This window comes from Mugil cephalus, chromosome 16 (assembly GCF_022458985.1).
Source record: "Mugil cephalus isolate CIBA_MC_2020 chromosome 16, CIBA_Mcephalus_1.1, whole genome shotgun sequence".
NCBI classification, from domain to species: domain Eukaryota; kingdom Metazoa; phylum Chordata; class Actinopteri; order Mugiliformes; family Mugilidae; genus Mugil; species Mugil cephalus.
Window position 1 is genome coordinate 23,258,974 of NC_061785.1, and position 13,636 is coordinate 23,272,609.

General features: G+C 41.0%; 1 protein-coding gene across 1 annotated transcript; it reads right to left on the bottom strand.

Annotated features, from left to right (window-relative positions):
- Nucleotides 1-465: 465 nt before the first annotated feature.
- Nucleotides 466-13,636, bottom strand: naglu (N-acetylglucosaminidase, alpha). Its single transcript, XM_047608544.1, has 6 exons — nucleotides 13,119-13,636; nucleotides 8,448-8,595; nucleotides 7,960-8,106; nucleotides 4,123-4,208; nucleotides 2,725-2,981; nucleotides 466-2,496 (listed from the first exon to the last, which is right to left on the bottom strand). Exons 1-6 carry the CDS (start codon nucleotides 13,529-13,531, stop codon nucleotides 1,292-1,294), a joined length of 2,256 nt encoding a protein of 751 aa, XP_047464500.1. The 5' UTR covers nucleotides 13,532-13,636; the 3' UTR covers nucleotides 466-1,291.

The window sequence follows — 13,636 nt, forward strand, 5'->3', positions numbered from 1 at the left end:
GGATCATTGGGTTTATGTGTTCAGCTGCAGTGAATGAACAGTAAAAGCTGGGGATGTTGTTTTAAAATATTGTAATCTTGGGGACATTTCGACATGGGTTCTCTTAATGAACTGTATAAACAGCACATACAAATACTGTATTCACGTAGAGTAAATGTATATCTTAAAAAACAATCTTTGAAAGCCCTTCATACCTCAGGTACCTCCCACAAGTGGGCGTAGTGACAGCAGTTTTCAGGAACACGTGAGCCAGCAGACAGCCTCAATAATCTATTATAGTATCAATCAATTTCAACAATAATATCTGCTCAACTAAATAAAGAGAAACACCATTGTTACTTTAGGGAATGAAAGTAATGTTGGTCAGTCCAATGAGGATCAAGAAGTCAGGACCCAGAGTAAACTGTTGTGAGAGTGGTTGGATAGACACTTAAAAGAAGAAGTTAATGTCAGCAATTCTTAAAATGTTTCTGAATTTCAAACTTTATGATCACTTCCAGCTTTACATGAAACTGATACAATATTTCCGACAGCACAACACAAAATTATCAGAGCTTTCAGCCTGTCATCACATGCCTGAGATGCTCGCAACTCTTTAACTCATTAAATTACAAAAATAGCATCTGTGCAATACAGAAACCTGAAATGTTTGTTGGCACATTATAAATGTCTAAAAAAATCACTTGTTGCCCTACATTTACATAGTATAAACAGAATCTCTCATCTACACTTTAATAGTAATCAAAAGGACGAACAATGTGAAGCATAAAAATTGTAGTTGAATTTAAAATGTGACAGCTTGACACCTATACACTTTCATAAAAAAGTATTGTAGTAATCAGAAATATCACTGAGGAACTTGAAGACATGAAGTTACAGCATTCGTTAAAGTGCACCATAAGCCTATTTGTCAGATCATTTCTTAGCACTTTCATTTCAAGTCTTGAGTCACACCAATGTGATACTCACCATGTATCCATTTCCCAAAACACAGAACTATTTCTTATTTAAATCAGTTAGCGCAGGTGATCTGACAGGGTCATTTGATTTTGTCAGACTAAAGTCTTACTGCCACAATTAACATGTCCATTTTCTATTTGCATATGTGATCACAGTGAATGTAAAGTGAAAATCCTTTTCCTATAGAATGCCCAACTATCTGCAGTTGATTTTTATTACATGTGCACAACAGATAGTTAGTTTCCACATCAAAATGTTTGGGGATAGCCATGGAAAACTGGAGGTGGAGGAAGACATTCTTCTGCTGCGATTTGAGAAGTTTTGTTTCTGCTTATAGTCTCTTTAAGGCCTGGGGGTAGTACTTCAGGAAAATCCTGTGGGCAATCTCATAGGTGTCTCCCTGAGGTTTGGTTGGGTACTTTCTGCCATTGTAAATGAACCCCCTTTCTACCCGGAAAACTGCCTGATTGAAAGCATCCTCCTTGAATGGTCGTCCAGTGTTCAGACACTCTACCAGTGTATGAACGAACAGTATCCATCGCTGGGCGTAGTAATCCTCCATAAGGCCCCCCCATTCCTTGCTGGCATAGTCCAAGATCTCACCACTGGGACCCCATAAAGTGACCTGGTTTCTTGCATTCATTTCATAGAGTTCTGCCTCCTTTTCATTCAGGGCTATGGATCGTGCCTGCTCCAGCCATGTCCCCAACAGGAAGTTGCGGTCGCTACTGAGCAAGCGATTGAGCTCGGGCAAGAGATCATAAACCAGCACACCACCTGCTGTCAGCAGTTCTGGCAACTTTTGTTTATAGAAAGCATCTGCAATGTCCAGGTAAAAGTACGATGTCATGACTTGTAGGACTTGCCGAGTAACATCCACAAGATCGTATCGAAAGGTCTCCTTAGACATGAGAGAAGGCGCCGCCTCCATAAAGAGTTTCCAGGCTTTGCCCAAATCAGTAGGGTCGTACCAAAGGTCAGTTCTCAGGTGAAATGAAGGCCGGCGCACCAGTGGACTATGGTTGTGGTTACGATAATGTGGCTCTGTGCAGTTGTATACACTGGCGAACAGAAGCCTCCATGCGGCAGTAAGGTTTTCTTGTGTGCTGCCATAGCGGCGTACAGCATAAAGCGACACCCACTTGGCCAAGTTGACAGGCTCCTTGCGCCAAGCAAGTTCACTCATCAGCTCATATATCACAGGATTCTGCTCAATACCCTCCGGTGTCATGCCTATGCCTACGAGAGTGGAGTTTGGGAAATTCAAGGCTTTGAAGGGCCCTGAATTGATGCTCTCAACAGTGCCATATAAACCACTGTTACCCCCAAAATTGTGCAACATACACCAGATGAAGGGCTGTCCAAAGAAAGAGTTGGTATAGGAGAAGATTGGTTCTGTCTCTGCAAACAGGTCCAACACAATCATTCGCCCGAGGGGGACACCGTGTAGTAGGGCTTGAATCTGGGCCGGCTTCCAGAACGTTTGATCACTGAAGAACAGCCAGCCTTGCATTAGCCAAATTGCCTGAGGATCAACTGGGGAGAAAAAACGAGATTTGGATGAGGGTCAAGAATAGGACAGTTCTCAAACATGGCTGAAAATCAGCAGGAAGTCTGAGGGGGGTTGTCTGTGTAAGAGATTGGACAACAGGTCATCCACGGGTCATCAAACTAGGGCAATGTTTGTACTTGCATCATAACAACGTCCAGTGTGAGGTTTACAACACAGGAATTCAGTAGGACATTAGTCACCGAGACACTCACCTGAAGTCATTGAAGCAAAGACAGCTTTACTGACTGCAGACAGGTAGGTGGGGTCAGAGGAAGGTGGAGTCATCTCATTGAAGGTATCAGTGTTGTAGATATGATCCGTCCCAAATTGCTTCACCACCTGAGACAGATAAAGGGACCCTATCTGCAGGAAAAGTGGGTCCCGGGGGTCTAAGATATAGGAACATGAGAAGCTGCAGTTGAAGTGAGCCCAAGACCCCAGTCTGGTTACATTAGCATCTGGATACAGCCTGAAACACAAGGAGCACATATGTGAAGCAAAGGTGCCTGACGTAGTATAGGTCAAAAGCTCCACCTCCTCCAGTTGGGCCAATTTAAAACACCAAAGATGGTTTGTCTCGTTTTATGTAGTTAATATAATGCTGATGCATGTTCAAGTGTCTATTTTTTAGAGGAGTATGGTTTTAGTTAGTTATTTGATGCAACAGAAACAGGATGTGACATCATGATGACTAAAAGCTGCATGGAAGTCTTTTGACTTTTGACTGTCCTGTAACAATGCGAGAATATGGAAAACATATATACATATAATCCCCCATGAGAGCAGTATTAATCAAACAAAAAAGTGAGTGAGTCTGGAGGAAGTGTTGATGGTTCACTGATAACGCGGATCTGCCTAGCACCACTCTTGTACCAAACTGCCCAGAACTCCAAACTCGAAAGATGGTGCAACCCATATCCCTGGAATTCTAGTTTCAGCTTGACCAATGCAAGGAAGTGGGGATGTGTTGTCCACATTTACATACAGTCTGATCTCGGTTTATCTTTAGCCTGTTTGGGGAGCCAAACTGACATGGATCTGACTATAAGCCTGAATGTGAGTAAAACATTGTTTGCCAAGTTGTCCTGACAAGAAAAGCTTGAAAAATAAATAAAAATAACATAAATAAATTGGAATAATATGTGTATATATATATATATATATATATATAGTTACAGGGTATGGTGTTGTGCTGCCTGCACTCTGGGACATCCAGGGGTAAGGAGATGTTATTATTGTTATTATTATTATTACAAAAACTTTAAGTTGACATTTCTAAATACTTCTTTTCTTTTCATTTGACTTTACAGTTATTATTATTGTTACCTGACAATCTGATAATCACTATTATTATTATATAACTCTGTAACTATCAATACTACTGTCTTTAATATCACTGCATTACTGCGCATCTTAACAATTCTTTAATGACCAAATTCAACCATTTAATAACACAAGTATATTTAGGTTAAGAAACAGATTTGCATAAAATATTAAAATACCAGTGGTGGTATTAGTCTCTAGCATTTATAGACCTGTATTTCCTTGTGTAAGCAGAAATACTGTACATATAATAGTGGAATACTGAGATAAAAACAATGTTGACTCACCTGAGGATACCCTTGGGAATGTTTCCAGAGAAAGCTGGCAGCACAGGGATCATGCCAAAAGATCTCATTCGCTCTAAGATTTTAAACTGAAAAGTGAGGAGAAGTGATGTGAGATGATTGATTCCACAACAGCTTGACAACAGAAATTCATCAGAGAACATTTTAAATGTACAGATTATTTAAGGAAAGTATAGCCTGCAAGCAAGACAACTGTGACAGGAAGTTGGGAACAGATGATGCTCCAGCAAAGATCTGCTGGGCCAATCAAAATGCTTAGATGGACTTTATGCAGTGATGGACAGAGAAGTAATCGAAATGTAGTCATACATGTAATTTTTCTCTGCAGCAGATGAAATTCAAGGAATCAATATGAGCTACAACTTGGAAACATTTTTTTTTTTTTTTTTTTTAATTGCAATTTTTTTCTGGAAGGGTGTAGGGAACTCGCACTAGTTGCCCTCATGTAAGAGGTTTACAAGCTGCTTTGTACAACGCTATGTTCCCTCGGATCTCTACAACAGAGGGGAAACTAGCAAGATCTGTAGAACCATCTGTTTTTCCTGTGGGTCTACACGTGTCATCACAATTGTATCGACAGTAGCATTTTTACCACAAGCCATCAGAAAAGTGCACTTTGTTTCTATAAATTTCAAAATGGTCTCTTCAAATAAACAGCCGGCGCTGGTGAACTCTATGAAGCCATCAGTTTAGCAGTGTGGCATAATTATGGACCACAAAATGTAACTGGTAGTTTTAGCCGATGACAGTATCCTATCAGCCATGGACACCACTCTGTATCTGCAGTGTATCTTCAAAGGTTTTGTGTAGATTGGTTCTGTTGTGCATATATATTCTGGTCTTCATTGGGGTGATACAATCTGAGGCATGAGGAAGCGGGGATGGATGAAATGAGTCATGTTGTCGCCTCATCTTTCCAAAATGTGGTAGTGGGCAATCCCCATCTGGAGTGTGCCCAGAATGAGACAGAGCCACAACATTCACTACACCTTTTTAGGTGTAGAGAAAGAAGAATAGGCAGTGGTGAAGAAGGGAGAGGACTGATACCAGAGTGAGAGGGAAGCTGAGAGGGAGGAATTATTTTTAAAGACCTGAGGTAGGGTGGTGCAGAGAGACAGTTCAATAAAAAAAAACAAAAAAAAAAACATTATTCTTCATTATTCTGCTTATAGATATTTAGACAATCACACATTCACACATTCACACATATACACACACACACATACACACACACGCCAATAAAATATTATTTATTTCATTAGTTTAATCCAATCTGTGTGATACAGGAATTGAAATGCATAAATGGCAAAGCCCCTTTGCAAAAAATTTGGAGGTATGGGAACTAGACAGACATTATGTCTGGACAATAAAATGATGGACTTCCAGTATAACGGCAAAGATGTGTATAAAGAAGGGGCAGCCACCATTCACAGTGATACAGAAGTCTGGTGGAGGGTATTTCATTTAATATGTAGCAGACATCATGGCATCCAGTTAATGTTCTATCTTGAGATAAGACAAACTGTGTACGTTGTTTTAATGGTGAGGAGACTTGCCATCTGAACCCAGGGATACCAAGAGTCACAGCTTATTGTAAACAATGTACATCTTTCTAAAGAGAACAACATGTTGTGCCATTTTAAAACTACAATTTCAAAACAACAATGTAGGTCAAGCCTGGTGTCAGTCTGACCTCTAACCCAGAAAAAGAGAGGCCCAATGGTCAGGTCCATTGAGTTTCATCATCAGCGCAGAGAGAACATGAACAAAAGTAGAAAATGAACTGTTTCCCACCACTAACACTTATTCACTAATAAAGTCGATTATCAGAGGAAGTATCTCTTCCCATTGTTCAACTCATCTTGTTGGTCCTGTCAGACAGGTTGTTTTACGCCTGTTGAGAAGACAGAGATACGGCATGAACTGACCTGCATTCCAGAGAACAGGAAGTAATCTGTAACAGGTGATTCCCAGTGTTGTACTGCCACACCTTTAGGAACATCCACTCAGACGCTACCTTGAGAAACTCCGGCCTGCACCAAAAAGAGTTCCAAAGGTGGGAGGCATCCAGCCAGCTAAAACCATGACGAAGAAGGCTAAACCCTCTGAACTCATGCCCAATGACAAGTGGTTGACTTTGGAATATTAATTTGAACCTTACGTTTAATCTCATGATCTCGAGAGCATGGTTTAGCGTAGCCTTAACTGTAGTCCAAGTACACACATTCTCTCTTACATAACTGACCATGTAGTCATAGTTAACTTCTCATTATTATGTAGTTTACAAACAGAATCATTTTATACCACATTCTCTTGTTTGTTCCTTTGGAATAGGGAGCTGCCAATGAGCAAACCTTAGATCATGTTGAGGGGACTCTTCCTCTTATGAAAGGTGGATGACACTAAGGAAAAAGAGAAAGGAATTTCCTGCCAGTCGTGTGCAACTGAATGGAAAGTTGCCCAGTCTATAGTACTGTATATCGAAGGTTCGGGCTACAACGTGATAGGAGGTATCCCTGGCCAACCAATACAGAACAATGACAGATCCTCCAGGATGGTCATCATAGACCCGAAGGATGCCTCGGAGAGAAGTCTTTTCTGGTATCTTCTAAGTACATGATTCAGCTAGCCATACTGCCTGGAGAAAGAAAAACACCAAACACTATATATCAAGTTCTCTCTTACAAATTAAATCAAATGTATTTTTATGTGCACTGTAGGTGGTTATACATAACATACAGTGGTGCATAAATAAATAAAAATCAATAAATGTTGTGACATCTTCTATGTAATGACCAGTCTTGCTAGAGCACAGACAAATACTGTATGTAATTTCAGGCTATATAAATAACTTGTCATGACTTCATTTGAACCCTTAAGAAACGCCAAGATTGACCATTGACCATTGTGGAACACGGAAATTTAAGATTGGGAATATTAAACAACAGAAAAATGTTTCTATTAGACTACTAAGAAAGCATTAAGTAAAATAAATCCAAGTTTCAAAAGGCACTCTCTATTCAAGCAGGCCGAGAATAGAACTTTCAGGACTAAAATGTATTGAAAATGCTGTTGACCCTCATATCTGGAGAGAGGCATTCACTTCTTCAAACACTTTACAGAAGAATAGATTTAGCAGTAGGTGTGTAGATCATGGTCTGGATGGTTCAAGATTATATCTTTTTAAAAAGGACTGTCAGTAATTAATTAGAAAAAATGACTAACAGTGAGCCATGCATCTTCAGTGCTAATAATGTCAAACAGGTATGAGTATTTTATATGTGAAACTGTGGTCTCTAGGACTGAGAGAGAAACTGGTTGAAACAAAGTAAGCACTGCACAGTGTGATTCTGTAGAAATTAAGTCTGATATAAGGGCAAAGCCGCCAACAATAGTCTAGTCTATAGGCTAAGTACATGCACAAAAATAAAACCAAGAAAGAAGTTTACATACCTCTACATTTTCAGCCAGTATGAGAAAAAACATTCCTGATGGCCGTATCCAAATTGCGTGTAAGAGGTCAACCCAAGTGATGCAACAAAACTGACAAATACTTTTGGTGAGTGACCATTAAGGTCCAGTGTTGTGGTTATCGTGTCTGATAAGTGCATAGCTTGCTGTGTTGAAGTTGATACACAGTTTAAAATCACGTAGGATGCACACAAGTACATGTTGTATATATAATTCCATTTGTGTACTATACTACATGGAAGAATAAGAATAGAAATTTCCCAAATAAAACACTGTGTCAGTTTTAAAGGGTTTTAGTGGGTGTGGAAGAATTAGACTGTATTGAGATGCATGGGAAGGTTTCAGTACTTGGAGGTAGAGCTGGTTCACATGCCAGGACTGCGGTATGGGTCCACCAAACTTGAACATGTTTCCCATGCGGTTCCAGGCAAGAAATGCCGGACCAGAGAAGAACTCATCGATCTCTGACTGGTTTAACCCAAGAGCACGGTAAACCTAAAGGCACAAAAAAGCTTTTGAGTTCATATTTACATTCTGTACAAACAGCACCAAGTATCCGCTTCTATCAGGCTGTCATTTCAAGAAACAGAGAAGTTTCTCCTCTTGCTCTTGTCTTCACTCCATCTTATTTCTGTTATTTCTGAAATAATGCAACTATCAAAAATGCAACAGAAGTCAAAAACGTAAATGTAAAATTAACTCCAAATGTGATATTAGATACTTTTCTGCTAAACAAGATCATCTTACAAGCTCAATAATATTTACTGTTCCAATAATGAATCAAAAACACTCAAAGACATTTACAGTAGAGTGTGATTTTCATGCTACATGCTTACCTCTTGCCAGAGAGCCTCTTGGCCAGTGAAAGCCAGTGGCAGGTTTATTCCATTGAGTGCCATCCAGTCAATCTCTCTCTCCCATCTTGGCCAGTCCCACCACACAGAGGAATAGCTAAAAGTGCAGACGTTCTGGTAATAGCGGAATCTAGAGACAAACATGGAGATATGTTGGCTTGTTTGTCCATTTTATTGTATCAGTGATAAGACTTTGACATTAAACGGAAAAAAAAAAAAAAAAAATCACAAAAATGGATCACTGAATATTGAGCAGTGGCCAAGACATTTTTTACATATTTTACCAATAAACCTCTTCTGTTTGCCTCTTCTGGTGAAACATACCTGCATTTAAGGTATTCCTTAAAGCATTTTTACAACACAACTGTGCAACCACTCCTTCCATTTGTGCAAAATAAATGGTATTTGGTCTTATCACAAAGAAATTGTTACAGTAGGATGGTTTTCACAAAATAAGTAATCAACTTAAAGACTATTTTTACGTAAATCTCTGTGGTATAAAGCTGAACTGAAGACCACACAGTCACAAGATGAACTAAATTTCATCCGGCATATGGCACACTCCGGGGATCGAACTGCTTACCCTTCAGTTTCGTGGACAACCCACTCTACCTACCTATCTACCGAGCCACAGCTCGAGCCACACTTAGTAGGTAGGTGTGCTCAGTCCATTCCAGTTATTTTATTGGAACATCTGTAAAAATCTGTTTTTTGAGTAAAGCTTAATTCATCCATTAATTTGACTCTACAATGAATAGACATTCCACAGTGATCATCAGCCAAAGCATTTCCAATTCAACCACTGCATCTAAGACTACATTTAAAAATAAAACAAAAAAAAACTTTCAATGTCTACGTTGAAATTGTGGTCGTCTCCATTTCGGGGGGACACAATGATTGGCTTCTCATTGCAATAAGATATGTTCAAGACAAAGGAAACTATTACTACATTCCTGACCAACAGTAATGTCTTAATGGTTAGCCATCTGACTGCTCCAGCTATCTGGACAAAACAGGCAATATGACAAAGGCACATAAACCATCCTGGAAGCCATTCAGATAGCAATTCAGAAAAACAGATCAATTTTGGAACCAGACTGAAATCACCCACAAGGAACAGGCAATCAGTAGTGGGACAAGTCTCCCCAGGGGTGGAACAAATCACCTATGCTACTAACACTGTGACTTCACCTTATCATCGTCTTACATTTGCCTCTTATAGTGACAGTTGTTCATGTTACAACAAGACCCTTATAACAGACTCATCAGTGACCTTCATGAGCTAAATTCAGCCTGTAGGAAGTGTGGTGTAAAGTCTTCTGTCGCAGTCTGATTCACAACAGCCTGTGTTGTAAGACAGAAGCATTGAGCTTGAAAGATGTAGACATTTACAGTAAGTGGGCTTTGAAAAATGTGTAACAAATATGGCAGTAAAAGTTTATTTTTTTGTTTTCGTGAGTACTTTCAGAGAAGAAGAGTTTGATCAGAGTCATTTGAGGTCAACTCAGTCATGGAATAGCAGGTATTTACTGAAGCATGTATGGTGTTGAGTAGCGTTGATGATTATGGATGTTTAATGAAGCATTGCAATTCAGAGTCCTCTAGTGCTGCTATATGATTAAAGCTTCTGACTAGTTATGACTGCTCACCATCACTAAGTTAAAGTCATGGGAAAACCTCACTGTGCATGCCTGCCATGGATTTTTCAGTCTAACTACTCTGCACATGACATAACTAGGGTGAGCTGATGCACGTCTAATGCACAACAAATTATTGAAAGGAAGGGTTCTTTAAAGGGACCGGCTGCACAAGTGTCTATAGTGCTCAGGGTAAACAATGAAAACAAATGTGTGACAACGCTCCATTTACCATGCACCCGTGGGTTTTGCTGTGTTGTGTTGCATTGGAGGGGGCTGGGAGTTAACCCCACCACGCCAACCCAAATACTGTCTGCACAGAATTCAAGCATGTAGAAATACCACATCATGTTCTTACATAAAGTTCGAAGTTAGAATTACAATGCTGAGTTTTTTTTTAGATGCTATTAGTTAGTTGCAAGCTATTAAATTACAACTTTCCTAGAGGATTTCTCTGTGTCTGACGTGAGAACAGTGTTAGTTGTGACGGTAATATGAATGGCTCTTCTATCTGGTAAAGGTCTGTGGCCGCCTGTGGTCTGTGGGGAGTTGGCACATATCTGATGTACAGCAGTGTGAAATGGATTTGGTGGGAAAACAACATTTTCAAAGAAGCCGTTTTGTTGAGGTCAGTAAAACTGAATTGTCAATTAATTCTAGAGGGTGCACACACATAGAAGAATTGGTACAAGTACAGCAGTCACAACAGGTCACCAGAAAGCTACTACCCACATGGATTATTCAGTATGATGATTTTAGTATTTTTATTTTTTTTAATCTTGATCTCAATAGTAAAGCACAAGGGCACAGGACAGAAACATATGTACAAGATGAGTTTAAATTTGATGTAGAAAAAAACATCTACAGCAATCACATTTGGATTACAATTAGCCCTTATACAGAGGTCCTGTGTACATCAAAACCATTGACTGTTTATACTGACAAACCCATCGTGATATCACCTGTTGGATTCTGAACCTCGAAAATACAGCCCAAAGTGGCCGGAGCCTGCGGTCGCTATGTTGAATGAGCTTTACCCCGCCCACACTCGGATACTCCAAATATGGATGGGGGGGTTGTGTTAGGGCGGTGCTAAGGCAGCCTGAACGTTGAAACACGCCTACCCAACTCTGTGCTACCGAGTTGGGTCAGACTACTGAGCTAGGCTAATCACTATCCGAGGTGCTAGCAGCTAGCTAACACAGTGCCCTCGCTCGCGGTGTGATGCCATTTATCCTGACTAAAATATAATATATAATATATTAAATACAGTTATGATTTAGAGATAAATGTCTTTAATTAAAACAAAATATTAGAGTATTAGTATTAGAGAATAAAATGAACGAGCACATTTATTATTAAAACATCAAATGATGAGTTTGAAGTTGCAGAAGATACCACTGATGTGGAAGTTGTCCTGCGTCGTATCGGTACCCAAGTCATCTGGACCCAGTGACTTCAGTGAATACCAATCAGTGGCGCTGACCTCCCACATCATGAAGACCCTTGAGAGACTCATCTTGGAGCAACTCCGGCACGTGGTCAAACCACATTTGGACCCCTTCCTGTTTGCCTATCAGCCCCAACTTGGAGTTGAGTATGTCATCTTCTTCCTGCTCAACCATATCTACACCCACCTGGACAAGACAGTGAGCACTGTGAGAGTCATGTTTTTTGACTTCTCCAGTGCTTTCAACACCATCCGTCCATCTCTTCTGGGTGAGAAGATGATGGCGATGCAGGTGGATTTCTGCCTTGTGTCGTGAATTGTTGGTACCTTACTGGCAGACCACAGTATGTGCACCTGCAACGCTGTGTGTCAGACAGGCTGGTCAACAACACTGGACAGTCCCCACAGGGGACTGTCCTCTCTTCTCTTCTCTTCACCCTCTACACCACGGACTTCAACAACTGCACGGAGACCTGTCATCTCCAGAAGTTTTCTCCAGTGGTTGGATGCATCAGCAAGGGTGATGAGGTGGAGTACAGGGCTGTTGTGGACAACTTTGCCACATGGTGTGAGAAGAACCATCTACAGCTCAATGTGACAAAGACGAAGGAACTGGTGGTGGACCTGAGGAGGACCAAGGTGCTGGTGATCTCCATCCAGGGGGTCAACGTGGACATCATTGAGGATTACACATATCTGGGGGTTCACAGTGACAATTGACTGGACTGGGGAAAGAACACTGACACCCTGTACAGAAAGGGCCAGAGTCGCCTTTATTTTCTGAGGTGGTTGAGGTCTTTTAACATCTGCAGGACTACGCTCAGGATGTTCTATGAGTCTGTGGTGGCCAGTGCTATTTTCTATGCTGTTGCGTGCTGGGGCCGCAGGCTGAGGGTAGCGGACAGCAACAGACTGAACAGACTGATACGCAAGGCCAGTGACGTTGTGGGAGTGAAGCTGGACCCTCTGACAGTGGTGTCAGACAGCAGAATGCTTCACAAGGTGAAAGCCATCCTGGACAATGAGTTGAACCCACTCCATGACGTGCTGGCCAGACACAGGAGTTCTTTCAGCACCAGACTGATCACATGATGCAACACAGAGCGTCACAGGAAATCATTCCTGCCTGTGGTCATCAACCTGTACTTATCAACTCCTCACCTGAGTGGATAACCCATATTTATTTATAAACATATTTATACTGCTAATGTATGTACAATAGCTCATATTCACTTTATTTTTATATACTTGTACATATTCCCTGATATATTATTGGACTTTGGACTCATCAGAGCAATGTGCAATAATTTCCTGCTGTGCAATATCCCATAATCAAAGTTATTATAGACCAACAACTCAGAACACAGTTTCACTAATGCTTGTACATAGTGTTATATTTCTTATATTTTTGACATTGATGCGTGTATTGTTACTATAATTGTCTACTTACTCTTACTTATTCTTAGAAGGTGCTGTAACGAAAAGCAATTTCCCCCTGGGATCAATAAAGTCATTCTGATTCTGATAAATTTGCTCTGGCACTGAGGACCACCGCGGCTCACTGACCTGTGCGGTGTGTTGATGCGCAGGACGCCGGTGAGCCTCGGCAGGGGTCTGGGTAAATCCAGCTGATTCCCAGACCAGGAAACGTGACAGTTGCAGAAATATTTCAAATAGTTGTATATCCCAGAAGCCACGGCCACCCCGGTGCTGCCCGTGGCGACTATCTTGCCGTTTTTGGAGGACCGGAGCTCGCACACATCCAGGCTGTCCTTGGAAAGGCTCCCGTTGACTGACACTATGAACTCCGCCGACCTGTTCCCGAGCAACCGTGTCAGCAGCTCGATAACGGCTCTACCCTGAGTCTCGTCGCTGGCTCTGGCTTTAACATGGTCCAGAGTAGGAAACCTGCTGTGTACGGTTACAAGAAGACAGAAGACGACGGCCAGAACCAGGGAGCAGACATTTCTGGGTGACATTTTAAGGCCCGGTCAGATGATGCCAGTTTCACACCGTAGCACAGGTTTAAAAACAACTTTACTTCCCAATTTCAGATAACCAGGAAGCGTTGCCCGACTAGAAGG

Excerpts from the sequence above, each read along its gene's own strand:
- naglu (XM_047608544.1), bottom strand. The coding sequence starts at position 13,531 with ATGTCACCCAGAAATGTCTGCTCCCTGGTTCTGGCCGTCGTCTTCTGT. Across the intron at positions 8,596-13,118 it reads CGCATCAACACACCGCACAG|ATTCCGCTATTACCAGAACG; the intron begins GTCAGTGAGCCG and ends GTTTGTCTCTAG. Across the intron at positions 2,982-4,122 it reads ATTCCCAAGGGTATCCTCAG|GCTGTATCCAGATGCTAATG; the intron begins GTGAGTCAACAT and ends CTTGTGTTTCAG.